Raw genomic sequence first — 14,495 nt, forward strand, 5'->3', positions numbered from 1 at the left:
AAACCTGAACAGTTAATACAAGGCAGGATGGATCCATGCTTTTATGTTGTTGATGCGAAATTCTGACCCTACCATCCGAATGTTGCAGCAGAAATCAAGACTCATCAGACCAGGCAACATTTTTTCAATATTCTATTGTGCTATTTTGGTGTGCCTGTGTGAATTGTAGCCTCAGTTTCCTGTTCTTAGCTGACAGGAGTGGCACCTGGTATGGTCTTCTTCTGTTGCAGCCCATCCGCCTCAAGGTTGGACGTGTTTTGTGTTCAGAGATGCTCTTCTGCATACCTCAGTTGTAACGATTGGTTACTTGAGTTACTGTTGCCTTTTATCAGCTCAAACCAGTCTGGCCATTCTCTTCTGACCTCTGGCATCAACAAGGCATTTGAGCCCACAGAACTGCCACTTACTGGATATTTTCTCTTTTTCAGACCATTCTCAGTAAACCCTAGAGATGGCTGTGCTTGAAAGTCACAGTAGATCAGCAGTTTCTGAAATCCACCAACAACCATGCCACGTTCAAAGTCACTTAAATTGCCTTTCTTACCCCCTCTGATGCTTGGTTTGAACTGCAGTAGATCATCTTGATTACGTTTACATGCCTAAATGCATAAAAGTTGCTGCCATGTGATTGGCTGAGTATCTACTGTATATCAGTGCATGTTTTTTAAAGCATCTGTTTTTTATAGTATGTAATACGTTTCTGGAAAAACATACATGTAAGTCATTAGAGTACAGATGGAGAGGCAAAAAGAGAACATGCCATTAAAAAAAACAACAGTATGTGTCTCATCTCTGGGAAGGATTGATGACTTTTGTCACCGTTCTTGTATTTATCATCCTTTGGTTGGCTTTCTGTTGAGAACGCAGCAGGAGGTTGAGCATACAAATGATAAAAAATGATCCAAGCAGCTCAAATTCCGCAGATTCAGCCCGTGAAAGACAAAGAGGCCAGGAAAATTGGAGAAACACACCACAAACCTTGATGCAATTTTTCACAATATACCTTTATTATCTTAATAAATACAAAAAAACAACAACACTGTGATGTTTAAAGAAACAAGTATTAAAAAAGACACTAAAATGCATTAGACATTAGAAATATCAATATTAATTTTGGTATGTTCTGTAAGTGACATCTTTGTCTTATGGACATTTAGTGTACCGGCACGTTTTCAGATGAGGAAGAGGAATGGAAATCCACTGTCGACAGGGCCAAAAAGGAAGAGAGAGAGAGAGAGAAAGAGAGAGAGCATAGCAATCCATCAGGTACAAGGGGTGGAGAAACGTTTCAATAGCGAACATGGAATGAACTCTCTTACGTGAGGATGCATATGAATATATACATTTATATACACCCACATCAACACCACCGATATAGATGTAAAATCACCTGAGATACTCGTTCGCACCTCATTATTCCAAACCGCTGGACACTAGCGCTGAAATGATGTGATTTCTGAGAGAAAGACGTGGAACGGGACGTCGGCCCGCTTTGAGAGAGCTCTCCTCAGTATAGTTGTACAAAAAACGACGACGGAAACAACGAAAGAAAACAGTCATTTCACCAGTAACTCCTGAAGATTCCACAGTAAAAAATATCCTTTTTTTGAGCAGCCTTTTGTACATTTCGTTTTTATAATATATTTATATATGTAAAATTTCATCAAGCAAAAAAGAACCAACTGGACCGTCTGGTAAACGTACTTTGTATGTTGTGGCCGGAGACAGTGGAAACGTTTTCTCGAGGTCGAATTGACATTTTACAGCACACCAAGGATGTGAAAAAAAATGTATTAAAAAAATTGCACAATCACCATTCATTAGTGATCATGTGAGCGATATTGCCGCATTTTTCACAACCTCAAATGCATAATGTTATTGGCTTTAGCTCGACACTTCCACATAAGATTACAGGACGAATATCTGAATCAAGATACCAATCAATGTAGATACCAATCAAGATACCAATGAATGTATATACCATTCAAGATACCAATGAATGTATATACCAATCAAGATACCAATGAATGTATATACCATTCAAGATACCAATGAATGTATATACCAATCAAGATACCAATGAATGTATATACCATTCAAGATACCAATGAATGTATATACCATTCAAGATACCAATGAATGTATATACCATTCAAGATACCAATGAATGCATATACCAATCAAGATACCAATGAATGTATATACCAATCAAGATACCAATGAATGTATATACCAATCAAGATACCAATGAATGTATATACCTTTCAAGATACCAATGAATGCATATACCAATCAAGATACCAATGAATGTATATACCAATCAAGATACCAATGAATGTATATACCAATCAAGATACCAATGAATGTATATACCAATCAAGATACCAATGAATGTATATACCATTCAAGGTACCAATGAATGCATATACCAATCAAGATACCAATGAATGAATATACCAATCAAGATATCGGTGAATGTATATCTGAATCAAGATACCAATGAATGTAGATACCATTTACGATATCAATGAATGTATATACCTATCAAGATTCCAATGAATGTATATACGAATCAAGATACCAGAGAATGTATATACCAATCAAGATACCAATGAATGTATATACCAATCAAGATACCAATCAAGATACCAATGAATGTATATACCAATTAAGATACCAATGAATGTATATACCACTCAAGATATCAAAGAATGTATATACCAATCAAGATACCAGTGAATGTATATACCAATCAAGATACCAATGAATGTATCCACCAATCAAGATACCAATCAAGATACCAATAAATGTATATACCAATCAAGATACCAATGAATGTATATACCAATCAAGATACCAGTGAATGTATATACCAACCAAGATACCAATGAATGTAAATACCAATCAAGATACCAATGAATGTATATACCAATCAAGATATCAATGAATGTATATACCAATCAAGATACCAATGAATGTCATTTACGGATCCCAGTGATTTCAGCCTAATCTCACAAGGAAACGATTTCACTGATACGAAGATTTACGTTTTTTTTTAAAGGAGGCTTGTCCTCAAACCCCACCCCTAATCCTACCCCTCACAGGGGATAAGGAAATCAGACTAAAACGTATATGTCATGAATACGAATTAGCGACTAAATAAATAAGTTACGAATTGGCGTAAGATTGCGTCGGTGATTCAGTGCCCTGCATAGGAAAAGTAGAACAAGACTTTGGGACTCAGAAATATACAAAAGAATCAAGATAAGTGCTCAAAAATGAAAATAAAAATTAAGTTTCCTGACTTGATTCTCCACTCGAGATCGGAGCACGGGAATTGACGTCTACAAGACCTCTAGAGTAAGGCAGAAGCCTTACGGGAAGGCAGGGGCATTGTAGTCTTGTTCATATGGCTTTTAAATTACTCACGGTTCAAGTGCTTGTAATCTAATTTGGAGTGGAGATCAACAAATTAAGACAAAAAAAGCCAGATTACCTGAATTGCAATGAACAATTCACTTTCAAATGTTAGCCATGTTGGTGTCTAATTCTGCTATGCTCAAAAAACACAAAACACAAGCTAGCGGCAAATGGTGGGAAGGGGAAGAGGCAAAGTTGGTACCTGTAGTCCAGTGTAGCTCAAAGATCTGGCCTGAAAATATTCCAATTGGACCAAGTGGACTAGATTGACTAGTGTTAACCAGTAGGGGGATGTGTTGGGACCAAACAAGTTTCCCTGCAAACAGTCTCCTGACCCATCCGTGAGCAATTTCCAAGCTCAAGAGGGTCTGGCTCCTCTCACAGGAATCCCATCACCGAAAGTTCATCAGAACTCTAAGTCTTTCCCACCAGCATAGATGCAGGCATATCTTAATATATCTCTGTACATGGTTATATATTTTCATATCTCTAGTTACAGTACAGAAACTCCCCTTCACATTTCCTTTCCTCCAATTCTTCATGTCAGCAGGAGCTATGGTTTTGTGCTTATCACCAAAATTGCAGTGCAAAAGAAAATAATTAATTATAATAATTATCATAATGACAACAATTAATTCATGAGAAGTATTAACAAATGATGGATGACAACATAATTTCTATGGCACCACAGCCCATCAATTCACATATCGTACAAACGACCAACAGCGTAAGAGGGAGGAGAGCGCGGAAACGGAACTCGGCTTGCATAGCAATGCAATAACAATAATGTCATTTTTCGATCTCCGATGTCAAGAATATATTTACAGGAAACTCGATTTCCTTTCCACAAGTTCACCAAAGCTGGGCGACTCAAATCTCAGGCCTTACATTGTGTTTTTTTCTTTTCTTTTTCGTCCCCAACATTTTTCTTTTTTTCTGTGAATGAATAGTTTAAGGAGGAAGGTGAGGGATGTTGCGGATCTTGTGGGTTGCATGTCCATCTTTACATCACATTTACAGTTTGTCCTTTTCATCATTTTTTTTTCTCTTCGCTTCCTTCTGACGCTTCACGAGACCACTGCACCAAGCAGGTGAGGCATTTCCAAAACAGATAAAGGCATTCTTCAGTTTCCATCCAAAATGCTCACTCTGCAAATAATAAAATAAAGAACACGCCAGTCAGTTTTAAAATATAAAAAGCAACACAACATTGAGTAATATGGGTATGACGATATCTCACAAGATCTGATGTGTCAGGTTTCACAAGCAGATCATGGTCGGCACCAATAGCCTTTTGGGCAGTGCGCTCAGAAAGATACAAAATCTGTCACTGAGGTGGTACCTTTTCAAAAGGTACACTTTTGTACCAAACAGGTGGACATTAGTACCATTACAGCCTATTAACACGGGTCGTCAGTGACAACGCTTCCCATTCACTTTAAATGGGTGACGTCAAGCATTGCCGAACTGCATTGTGGATTTGTCGACGCTGCTTCAACTTTTCAAGCGCCAGCAAAATTTTATGCAAATTCCCCAGCCCAGACAGTAGTCGTTTGTGGACTAATTTTATTGGCTGATGCTGCTATGACGATCGCATCAGCCCCAACTTCAGATACGACCTCCCTCAAGCGTTGATGCTGAAGCCCCGTGTAAATGCACTGGTAGGGTTCACTTTTGTACCTTTTAGGGTTCACTTTTGTACCTTTTAAGGTACACATTTGTACGTTTTAGCTATTAATAGCTCTGTCACGCAGGAGGAGCTCGGAGTAGAGTCACTGCTCCTCCACATCGAGAGAAGTCATCTGAGGTGGCTCGGGCATCTGTTTTGTATGCCCTTGGACACCTACCCAGGGAGGTGTTCCAGGCATGTCCCACTGGGAGGAGGCCTTGAGGAAGACCCAGGACAAGCTGGAGAGACTATGTCTCTTGAATGGCCTGGGAATGCCTCGAGATCCTCTCGGAGGAGCTAGAGGAAGTGTCTGGAGAGAGGGAACCCCTGGTCTCTTTTGGGACTGCTGCCCCCCGACCCAGCCCCGGAAAAGTGGATAAAAATGAATGAATGAGCTATTAATATGCATCTTAAAGGACATGTTAGGAACAAAAATTTACCTTTTGAAAAGGTAGCGCCACAGTGACAGATTTTGTACCTCTATTTCTAAGAGTGAACAGTATAGTGCCATTGTACTTTGGCCGTCCTGAGTTCGAGTCTTGGTTTGCGGACCTTTCCCAACCCCATTCCCCCTCTCTCTTTAACATTGCAAATAAAGGCAAACAATATCTTAGGTTGTTCCGTATAGTACACTAGCATCTTTTATGCTTAAAGACAGATATAAAGATTGTTTTAGAGTTTCAAGAAAGCACTACTTTGATTATAGTCAACTATTGCAGTTATTGTTTGAACTTACTGGATATAATGTTATTCATTTTAATTTTTACTACTTATAATTCTTTGTGCAATTACTTTCCTGCCAATTGAATTTGTGGGAAAACATTTAACAGTATTTACATATTTATCACTGCATATAATTCAAATAGAAGTTAAATTATTTTTTCAGTTGAATAAAACCCTTTTTAGCATATATTTTATCATTGCGGATTTCTTTAAAGAATAAAATTCATTCTCGTAAACCCAGTCTTGTGTCTTGTCACACCCCTACTGATTACACTATCAAATTCAACACAAAAACACTCTTATCACCCTTTTCCATTAAAAACACTTTCATCTCAATTTAAATGTCTTCATTTGACTAAATTAAGACCAGTGTGCAAAGATTGTTTTTTTTTTCTTAAATTGCTTGTCAACTTTCTTGTTTGCTGTCTCCATGCACCTTGAACCTGTTCAGACTCACATAACTCTCCGGAAAACTGCGGGTTGATCCCCATGTAGCTGCTTTCGCCTTGCTCCGTGGTGGAGCGCTGGTGCTGTCCCCTCGTTCCTTCTCCTTTGCGAGGACCCGTTGACCCTTTAGAAGAGGCTGTCCCAGATGAGCTGTGCCCCCCGGGAGATGGGAATGATGGTTTGCTGTATGGCAATAGGGCCTCTTCTGAAAATATACACAAATCCAAACCACACACTTAGTGGCAAATATATTTTTGCTAGCTTGTTCCCACTTGTAACATATCCATGATTGGTTTCTCTCTAACTAATACTGAGGTGACCTGCTCTTGCCAGCTTTGACCAAACCGTACTCATTAGCAATATGCTCAGATGGCTAAGCGAGCCTCCACAGCTAAGTTTAAGATGAAAATGAAGACATATGAGACCAAACCAGACGGGCTTCCCAACCCACATCCCCCTCTACTGTATGTCAAGCCAGATCCAAGCCTGGTTCTTTATGCTTCGTTTGGGCTGGAAACCCAGAATGGTGGATCCTAATGATCAGACAGGCACAGATGGAGCTGGGCTTCATTGCAGCATGTGTGTGTATACAGTGAAAAATGAGGGCTGGAACGATTAGGGTACATCTGTGCAGCTAAGTGTGCCTCCTGTCTGCTGGTTCCTGGAGAAGGCCGGTGTTGGCCATGGAAGAGCTCACTAAGAAGGAAAGACAAAGCAATCTGTTTGCTCCAGCTTGGCCTCCATACAGCAGGGACTATAAATGAATGCCAAGGGCCCACAGCTGGTGCTGTCAAACATCTGCATCTGATGACCATGATAGCAAGATAATATTCTACAGACCTGTTTTGCTGAATTAAGAGCATGCTTACCATGCCAGACTGATTTAACTCATGTGGACATGTAAAATCAGGTTCAAGTGTTTCACAAAAACATATTTCTTCTTTTATGCCAATTAAAAAGAAGTTAAACCCCAGGAAGACTTTTCTTATGGCCTTTATGAGTGATGTTCTGGACACTGTCCTATAGGAGAAGCAATCAGATTTTGCAAGCTTGTTGACCAGAATGCATTTCTGAACAATCTGGTTAACTAAGAAATACTTGGTTCTACTGACCAAGTCCAGGCTTAAGCTGGTGTTAACCTAGGTCAGTGGTGTCTGATGCTCCTTGAGTTTCCTCTTAAGCTTAAAATATTCTTGAGCACTCCAATTAATTAGTTCAGTTGTGTTAATTGGGCCTGGAACTAAACCCTGCAAGATGGACTGATGAACAGCATGGCTACACTGGTTTGGCTTCACTGATTCTAGTATGGTTTCTCCATCATTTGAATGTAAGACCCCAACTTGTCAGTAGAGTTATTTTATACATTCAAACATTCTGCCTGTACCCAGACGATGCACCGGTCCATTGTGGTAAGGAGCTGAGCCGAAAGGCAAAGCTCTCAATTTACCAGTCTATCTACGTTCCTACTCTCACTTATGGTCATAAGCTTTGGGTCATTACCAAAAGGACAAGATCTCTGATACAAGTGGCTGAAATGAGCTTCCTTGGCAGGGTGGTAGGGAACTGTCACCCGGGAGGAGCTCGGAGTCGAGCTGCTGCTCCTCCACATCGATAGAAGTCAGCTGAGGTGGCTCTGTCATCTGTTTTGGATGCCTCCTGGACGCCTACCTAGGGAGGTATTCCAGGCATGTCCCACCAGGAGGAGGCCTCGGGGAAGACCCAGGAAACGCTGGAGGGACTATGTCTCTTGAGTGGCCTGGGAACGACTCGGGATCCCCCCGGAGGAGATGGAGGAAGTGTTTGGGGAGAGGGAAATCTGGGGTTCTCTCCTAAGACTGCTGCCCCTGCGACCCGGCCCCGGAAAAGCGGTTGAAAATGAATGAATGAATTAAACATTCTACCTGAAAAGGGACCATTTTTCTGTCCTCTTCTGCTTTCATCTCCTCTCTCTATGGACCCCAGTCTGTCCTGGACTTGCTGGTGGCGGTCCAATGAGGTTCGGGCCTGCCGGTCCAAGGAACTTCTCATTTCCTCAAGGCCCATCATGGGCTGCCTCTCCAGAGAGGAAGCCTTGCGGTCGCAGGGGTGGGGAACGTTCCTCGACCCGGGGATGCGAGCTGTCTGGCAGGGTGGAGGCTCTGGAGGTGGAGGCAGATCTGGAATAGAAGCAAAAAGAGCCACGTGAGACAACAGGTACATCATTTTCATGTATGTACATTATGCATCTATCATTATTTGCCAGTAGGTGTCTTTTGTATCTACACAAATGGTCTCAAAAGGGTAATATTGATTTTGTTGTATTTGATAAATTATTTTAATGGCTTGGAAATTAGCTACTGAGACATGACCCCATCTGTCTCCTTTAACAAATGTTGACTACCACATTAATTCAATACAACATGCAAGAGATCTGCTGTTTACTATAAGGTCCATTTTTGGTCTTCAGAAATAGGCTGAAATAACCCAAGAACCAGCTCCATTATGATTATTAATCATCACCACCATGACATTTCTCAATGAATCATTAATTATTGGAACTTGTTATTTCAGTAACTTAAATATTTGGTCTAAACCAATCTTTAGAGTTTGACCCCAATAAACATTCCTGGAAGTTAAGAGTAATTCTGAATACACTGATTAGGGTTGGAGCTAAACTTTGCAGGAAAGTGGACACCAGTGGTCCAAACCAAACCAGACTTCATTAAAAAAATGGACTAAACCTCACCATCAGCACTGGCATCACGGCGGTTCGGAACAGTGCCAGGGCCTTTGTGTTTGCGGGTGGGCCTCGCTGCCCGCTGGTGCCCCAGACTGTGTGTGCCCACCGTGCTTCCATCTGTGGAGAATGGGCTAGCAGGACGAGGTCTATGAGGTAGACCTTTATCTGCAGAGAGCAAAGAAAAACCTTGCTTAGCATGTAATTTTATAGAAATGCTACAGTATTCATAGAATTGATAACCGAATTTTGAAAGGGAAGCTGGAGAGATTGTTAGTTTGATTCAGAAGCAGCAGCACCAATCAATACGTTTCATTTTTAGCCTGTTGGAGAAAAGGTCAAGGAAGAGACTTCTGAAAATTCAGTTGATGAAGTTTTAGGCAATCAAGATGATTGAAGGAAATTCAACCTGAAGTAGAAGAAATTGAAGACTCAAGCATCAGATCTGTTTCCAGTTGATTCAGTCACTCGAAGCATAAACTGAATCACTTTGCTGAAACCAAAATCTTGTTAAGTGAAAACAGCCGTCACCAAAACCCACCATAAAGATGTTAGTATCTGAACCATGCTTTTAACAACCCTTCAGATAAAAGCAAGAGTTCACCATTATAGCATGGGAAAGCAGAAAAGAAGCATCATTCTGTTAAGATTAAGCCATTTTGCAATCGACAGCAGACTTCCAGACTGAAATTCCTTTGTTTCCTCCAAAACCGACCTCTCTTGCTCAGGCTGGTGCCATCCAGGCGGTAACCAGCCTTGTCTGCGGCTGCCACCAGGGCTCGTGCAAAGCTGCAATGGGTGAAGAGCGAGCCGTCAGAAGAGCTGCCGGCACTAGACCTCCTGCTGGAGAAGTTTCTGTCATCATCTTCTGAAGCCGAGCCCCAGCCGTTCACCATAGAGCCTGAAGAGGACGGCCGGATGGACGTTAGATTGACAAGGTATGCTAGTTTGACATATTCCAGGACAAAATCTACAGATTTCGCTTTATTAAAGGAAGAGTTCACTCAAAAAGGAAAATTCTGTCATCGTTTAGTCATCCTCCACTGGTGCCAAACCTGTTTGAGTTTCATTTAGCTGTTTTACAGAAAATAAAATATTTAAAAAAAATGTTGGAAAGAGCTAGAGCGGTGGCATAGATTATCCCCCCACCTAAAGAAATGCTAAGCCCCCCCTGTAAACTTCACATTTAAATAATTTTGTGTTCAATCATATGAAAATATTCATAATAAATAAAAGAAAAACTCTTATTCCATAGACCCCCACTGGTTCTTGGTCCACACAATAAAAAATAATAAATCCAATAATCGCCACTGCCGGTGGTCCTCCATAGTATGTTTTTTTCTACTATGGATTCCCACAGCTACAGATTCCCAACATTCTTAAACATATCTTATTTTGTGTTTAACACAAACAAACAATCATCAACACTTCAACCCAGGGTGTCTGCAGGGTCTTAAAAAGTCTTAAAATGTCTTAAATTCACAGAAATATTATGTTCTTAATTTTCCTATGTCCAAGTAAATCAACCCAATCGGGGGGAAACCCAATCACCAATCATCCATCTTAAAACTTTTTTTTATATTTAAGTTTTTTTTATTGCAAGGAGATACAATTCAGCATTTTTTTACATTAAATTTTCCTAATTAAATTCCCTAAACAGGGGAAGAAACAAAAGCAACACATCCCTTCTATTAGTACAAAAACTATTTACAGAAGTAACCAGGCCGTTATAAAAAAATCCTTATGATGCGTTACAGCACAGCTGAGTTATGTATGATAAGAGATGAGTCAGCCACCTTCATAAGTATTAGGTATTGTCACATTTACGACACTATTAACCAAAGAAAAATCACTTAGGCCCATTTACACTAATGCGTTTTAGCTTTAAAACGGCTTTTCACAATGAAAATGATCCACGTCCACACTGTGTTTCACCAAGTGTTTCTGAAAAGATCTCCGTCCACACTACATTACTGAAAATGCACATCACTTAATCACTGTCATGATCACCAGCGATCCAGCCTGTGCAGATCACTGGTAAACACAAGGTATTGCATAGAACTACAAATCCGCCATTAAATGGACTACAAGATCCAGTCATGCACCACTTACACACCTGCCCTAGACCCCCATGATTGCAGACAGACACAGCGGAAGCTACTCATGAACTGATCACTAGGACTATTTATACAGCAGACGCACACACTTCAGTGCTGAGTCTTGTGATACTGTTTTCCTTGCCTTTTGTGTTTGAACCTTGCTTTGTTTTGTTTGTTTACTCCGGTCTGCTGCCTGCCTTTTTGACCATCTGCCTGTTTATTTGACTACGACTCTGGATTGCCCATATGCATCTGTTTGCTCCTGTGTTGACTTTTGCTTGCCTGACCATCCTCCTAATAAACCCTACGTTTGGATCGGCACCTCTGTTGTCAGTGTCCGATTCGCATTACAATCACACATACGTCCATTTGAGCTCCAGACAATCAGCGGGCGCTTTGAGCACAGCTCCCCAGGTGAGAGCAGCGCAGGTTGGATGGTTCGTCAAGGATAACGCTCTATTTCATCTCACTATATTTGTCAAACATGATATTTAATTAATCTTGTCTCTATCTAAGCATCTTTTGAATCTATTACTTGTTCTCAGGTAACGTGTTTTGACCGAGCGCAAAGATAAGTTAATATATTAATTTATGTTACCACATACACTGATTCTGCACATTTGACTGATTGTTTGCCTTTATTTCCTATATTGTATAAACTTACTGTACATTATACTTTTATAATGGCCATTATTGATTATTAAAACTGATATTCAGCAAAAGAGAGGGTATGTTTCATATTTTCAATAAGAATGAAAGGAGGCAGTTATGTTATTGGTTCAATTTTGTTATAAATATGCATACAGTGAAGATGACAGTTATATAAATAACTACTCAACATTTTTAGTGTCTGTTAAGTTAATATCAAAATAAAAATAGGCAGTTCCATATTTCATGTTTTCATTTTATTGTTAGATAGTGAAACAACGTAGCCAGGGTGATGTGAATGACGTTATACTCTACACTGTTTTTACCCTGACGTGTTCTTGGGAGTTTGTTTTCCATTTCAAACTTGCGAAATCTAAACTTAATTAATATTAAGGTAAAAGCCCCAATCAGAATTGTCTGCAGCCATGCCTCCGTTTTCAGATGTCTCCGTTTTCCCCCATCCACACTAACACGGAGCAGCAGTGTTTTAAAGCAAAAACGGGCTCTTCAGTGTTTTCAAAAAGCTCAATTTTCAGGGCTCGACAACTCCGGGGTAGTGTGGACGGAAGGTGTATCCGTAGCAAAACATATGCATTTTAAAACTAAAATGTATTAGTGTAAACAGGGCCTTAGAAAAGAGTAACATATTAACAGGAAAATAAAACACACCAAGATTCACACCCACACAAAAGAATCATGCACCAACTAAAAGATTTATGCCATTTAATAATGTCTGGTTCACCAAAGCAAGCGGTTCTGGCATAGTTAGGAGTATTTTAATTTAAATCCGCTAACCAATCCTGCTTTCATCCTGCATATAAACGTACACTTGCCACTTGACTACACATCACAAGCCGGGTTTCTTTTGATTGCTGTGATGGGAAAAGAACGCAGCACCTGTGCGTGGCCTGAGGTGAAGCAGCTGATATCACACACGGAAACACGCAGCGTGATCAAAGCAACCACACGGCTGCGTGCTGCTCCTCTTCTTTGGCACTTGTCAGATTTATGGCATGGATTTTTCTGATTGATGGCAACCCGGCACAAACATCCTCGGGGAAGCCGATGTGAGATGGCGCGACTTTAGTTTAATGATCCGAGAGTAAAGTTAAGAGAGTTACAGTGGTTGCCGAGGTTTCGAGCATGCTTATAGTTTAACACTGAACTAATTAGGTGTCAGTGTCGGATTTATGATGGATATGTTGTCACAGTTTTTCCAAGTTAAAAGGGTTTCTGTAAAAACACTCGACAAGAATAAACACCGCAGTGCTGTCATTTAGTTTTGCTGCTTCTTTTTGAGTCTGCAACTTTTAAACATAAATATAAAAATGATTTACTACTATTAAAAATACATCAAATATTTTTTTACATTATAATAATTATAGGTAGGCATAGGGGCGATGCAGTGGCGCAGTAGGTAGTCACCTCACAGCAAGAGGGTCGCTGGTTTGAGCCTCAGGTCGCTGGTTTGAGCCTCGGCTGGGTCAGTTGGCGTTTCTGTGTGGAGTTTGAATGTTTTCTTTGTGTTTGCGTGGGTTTCCTCCGGGTGCTCCGGTTTCCCCCTCAGTCCAAAGACATGTGGTACAGGTGAATTGGGTAGGCTAAATTGTCCGTAGTGTATGAGTGTGAATGAGTGTGTGTGGATGTTTCCCAGAAATGGGTTGCGGCTGGAAGGTCATCCGCTGCGTAAAACAAATGCTGGATAAGTTGGCGGATCATTCTGCTGTAGTGACCCCAGATTATTAAAGGGACTAAGCCGACAAGAAAATGAATGAATGAATAGGTGGGCATATATACATTTTTTTAAATCTAGATTAATCTCACTGTAGTCTTGGAATTAATCTAGAGTAATCTAGATTAAAATGGCTCATTTGAATTCTGCCAAAGGCATTCAGAATATGTGTGCTACCCGAATAATTACTAAAAGTAAGTCTTTGAGAATGGGTTTCTCAAGGTAGGGGGCGCATTAGACCAGGGACTCATCTCCTGTTTCCAAAATGAATCACAAACTGCTTGAGTAACTGTTCTACTATGATAATTGGTGATAAAATTAATAAGAGTCTCGCGTTAATGCAGCATGTTAACGTCGATAACAGCCCACCACTAATAATAGTAATAATCTCAAACAAAAACTTTAAATCTTCACACTTTAACATTACCAATGCCTTTAGATTATAGGGTTGTCATGATACTGGAATTCAGTACTAATAGATACTGAAATTTTAAAAACGTCCGTTTCCCGCTAACAGTTGAGCACTGTTAAGCTCGTTCTTAAACAGCGTTGATTTGCCATTGGGTCTACGTGTTCAAAAGAAATGACTGTGATTGTTCGTGAAGATCATTAATTCATCGAACTCACCGCTGTTTACAGAGTGCAACCACAGATACAGGCTCATTGTATCTTTTAAAGCGGCGATTCTTCAGCGGATCGCTCGTATGTCAGCTTATAGACAAACCAGCTGATCGATGTGACTTTGAAACGCTCCAGTGTCCATTATCGGTGTTTAAGTGAACATGCTCAACAGCGCTCAAATGTTAGCGGGAAATGGATGTTTTTAAAATTTCATTGACAATTGGTACCGAATTACACTATCATGACAACCCTATTACATTTTGTTGTGGATTTGATTGAATCTCTAGTAGGAGTTTGCTACAATACAAGGCCTAAAAATGTCAGTAAAAATAAGCAACTTTCTGTTGGGTTTCTGATTTTACTCCAAGGGACTTTTATGTAGGTATTGGAACATTCCACATGTCGGAAAATGTTTGTACA

At 40.2% G+C, this 14,495-nt stretch overlaps 1 protein-coding gene across 12 annotated transcripts in view; it reads right to left on the reverse strand.

Moving 5' to 3' along the window:
* Positions 1-990: 990 nt before the first annotated feature.
* Positions 991-14,495, reverse strand: part of robo2 (roundabout, axon guidance receptor, homolog 2 (Drosophila)) — a 687,764-nt gene continuing 674,259 nt past the window's right edge. For 10 of the 12 annotated variants that reach the window (XM_056473160.1, XM_056473157.1, XM_056473158.1 and 7 more), the window contains 5 exons: positions 9,691-9,876; positions 8,985-9,143; positions 8,161-8,415; positions 6,270-6,464; positions 991-4,569 (listed from right to left, as the gene is read on the reverse strand). In XM_056473160.1, coding sequence (XP_056329135.1) covers positions 4,568-4,569; positions 6,270-6,464; positions 8,161-8,415; positions 8,985-9,143; positions 9,691-9,876 — 797 coding nt within the window. In that variant the 3' untranslated portion in view covers positions 991-4,567. The remainder of the gene's footprint in view (positions 4,570-6,269; positions 6,465-8,160; positions 8,416-8,984; positions 9,144-9,690; positions 9,877-14,495) is intronic. The other 2 variants (XM_056473166.1, XM_056473167.1) reach the window with 1 other exon arrangement.

The sequence above is a fragment of the Danio aesculapii genome, chromosome 15 (genome assembly GCF_903798145.1).
Source record: "Danio aesculapii chromosome 15, fDanAes4.1, whole genome shotgun sequence".
Lineage (NCBI taxonomy): Eukaryota > Metazoa > Chordata > Actinopteri > Cypriniformes > Danionidae > Danio > Danio aesculapii.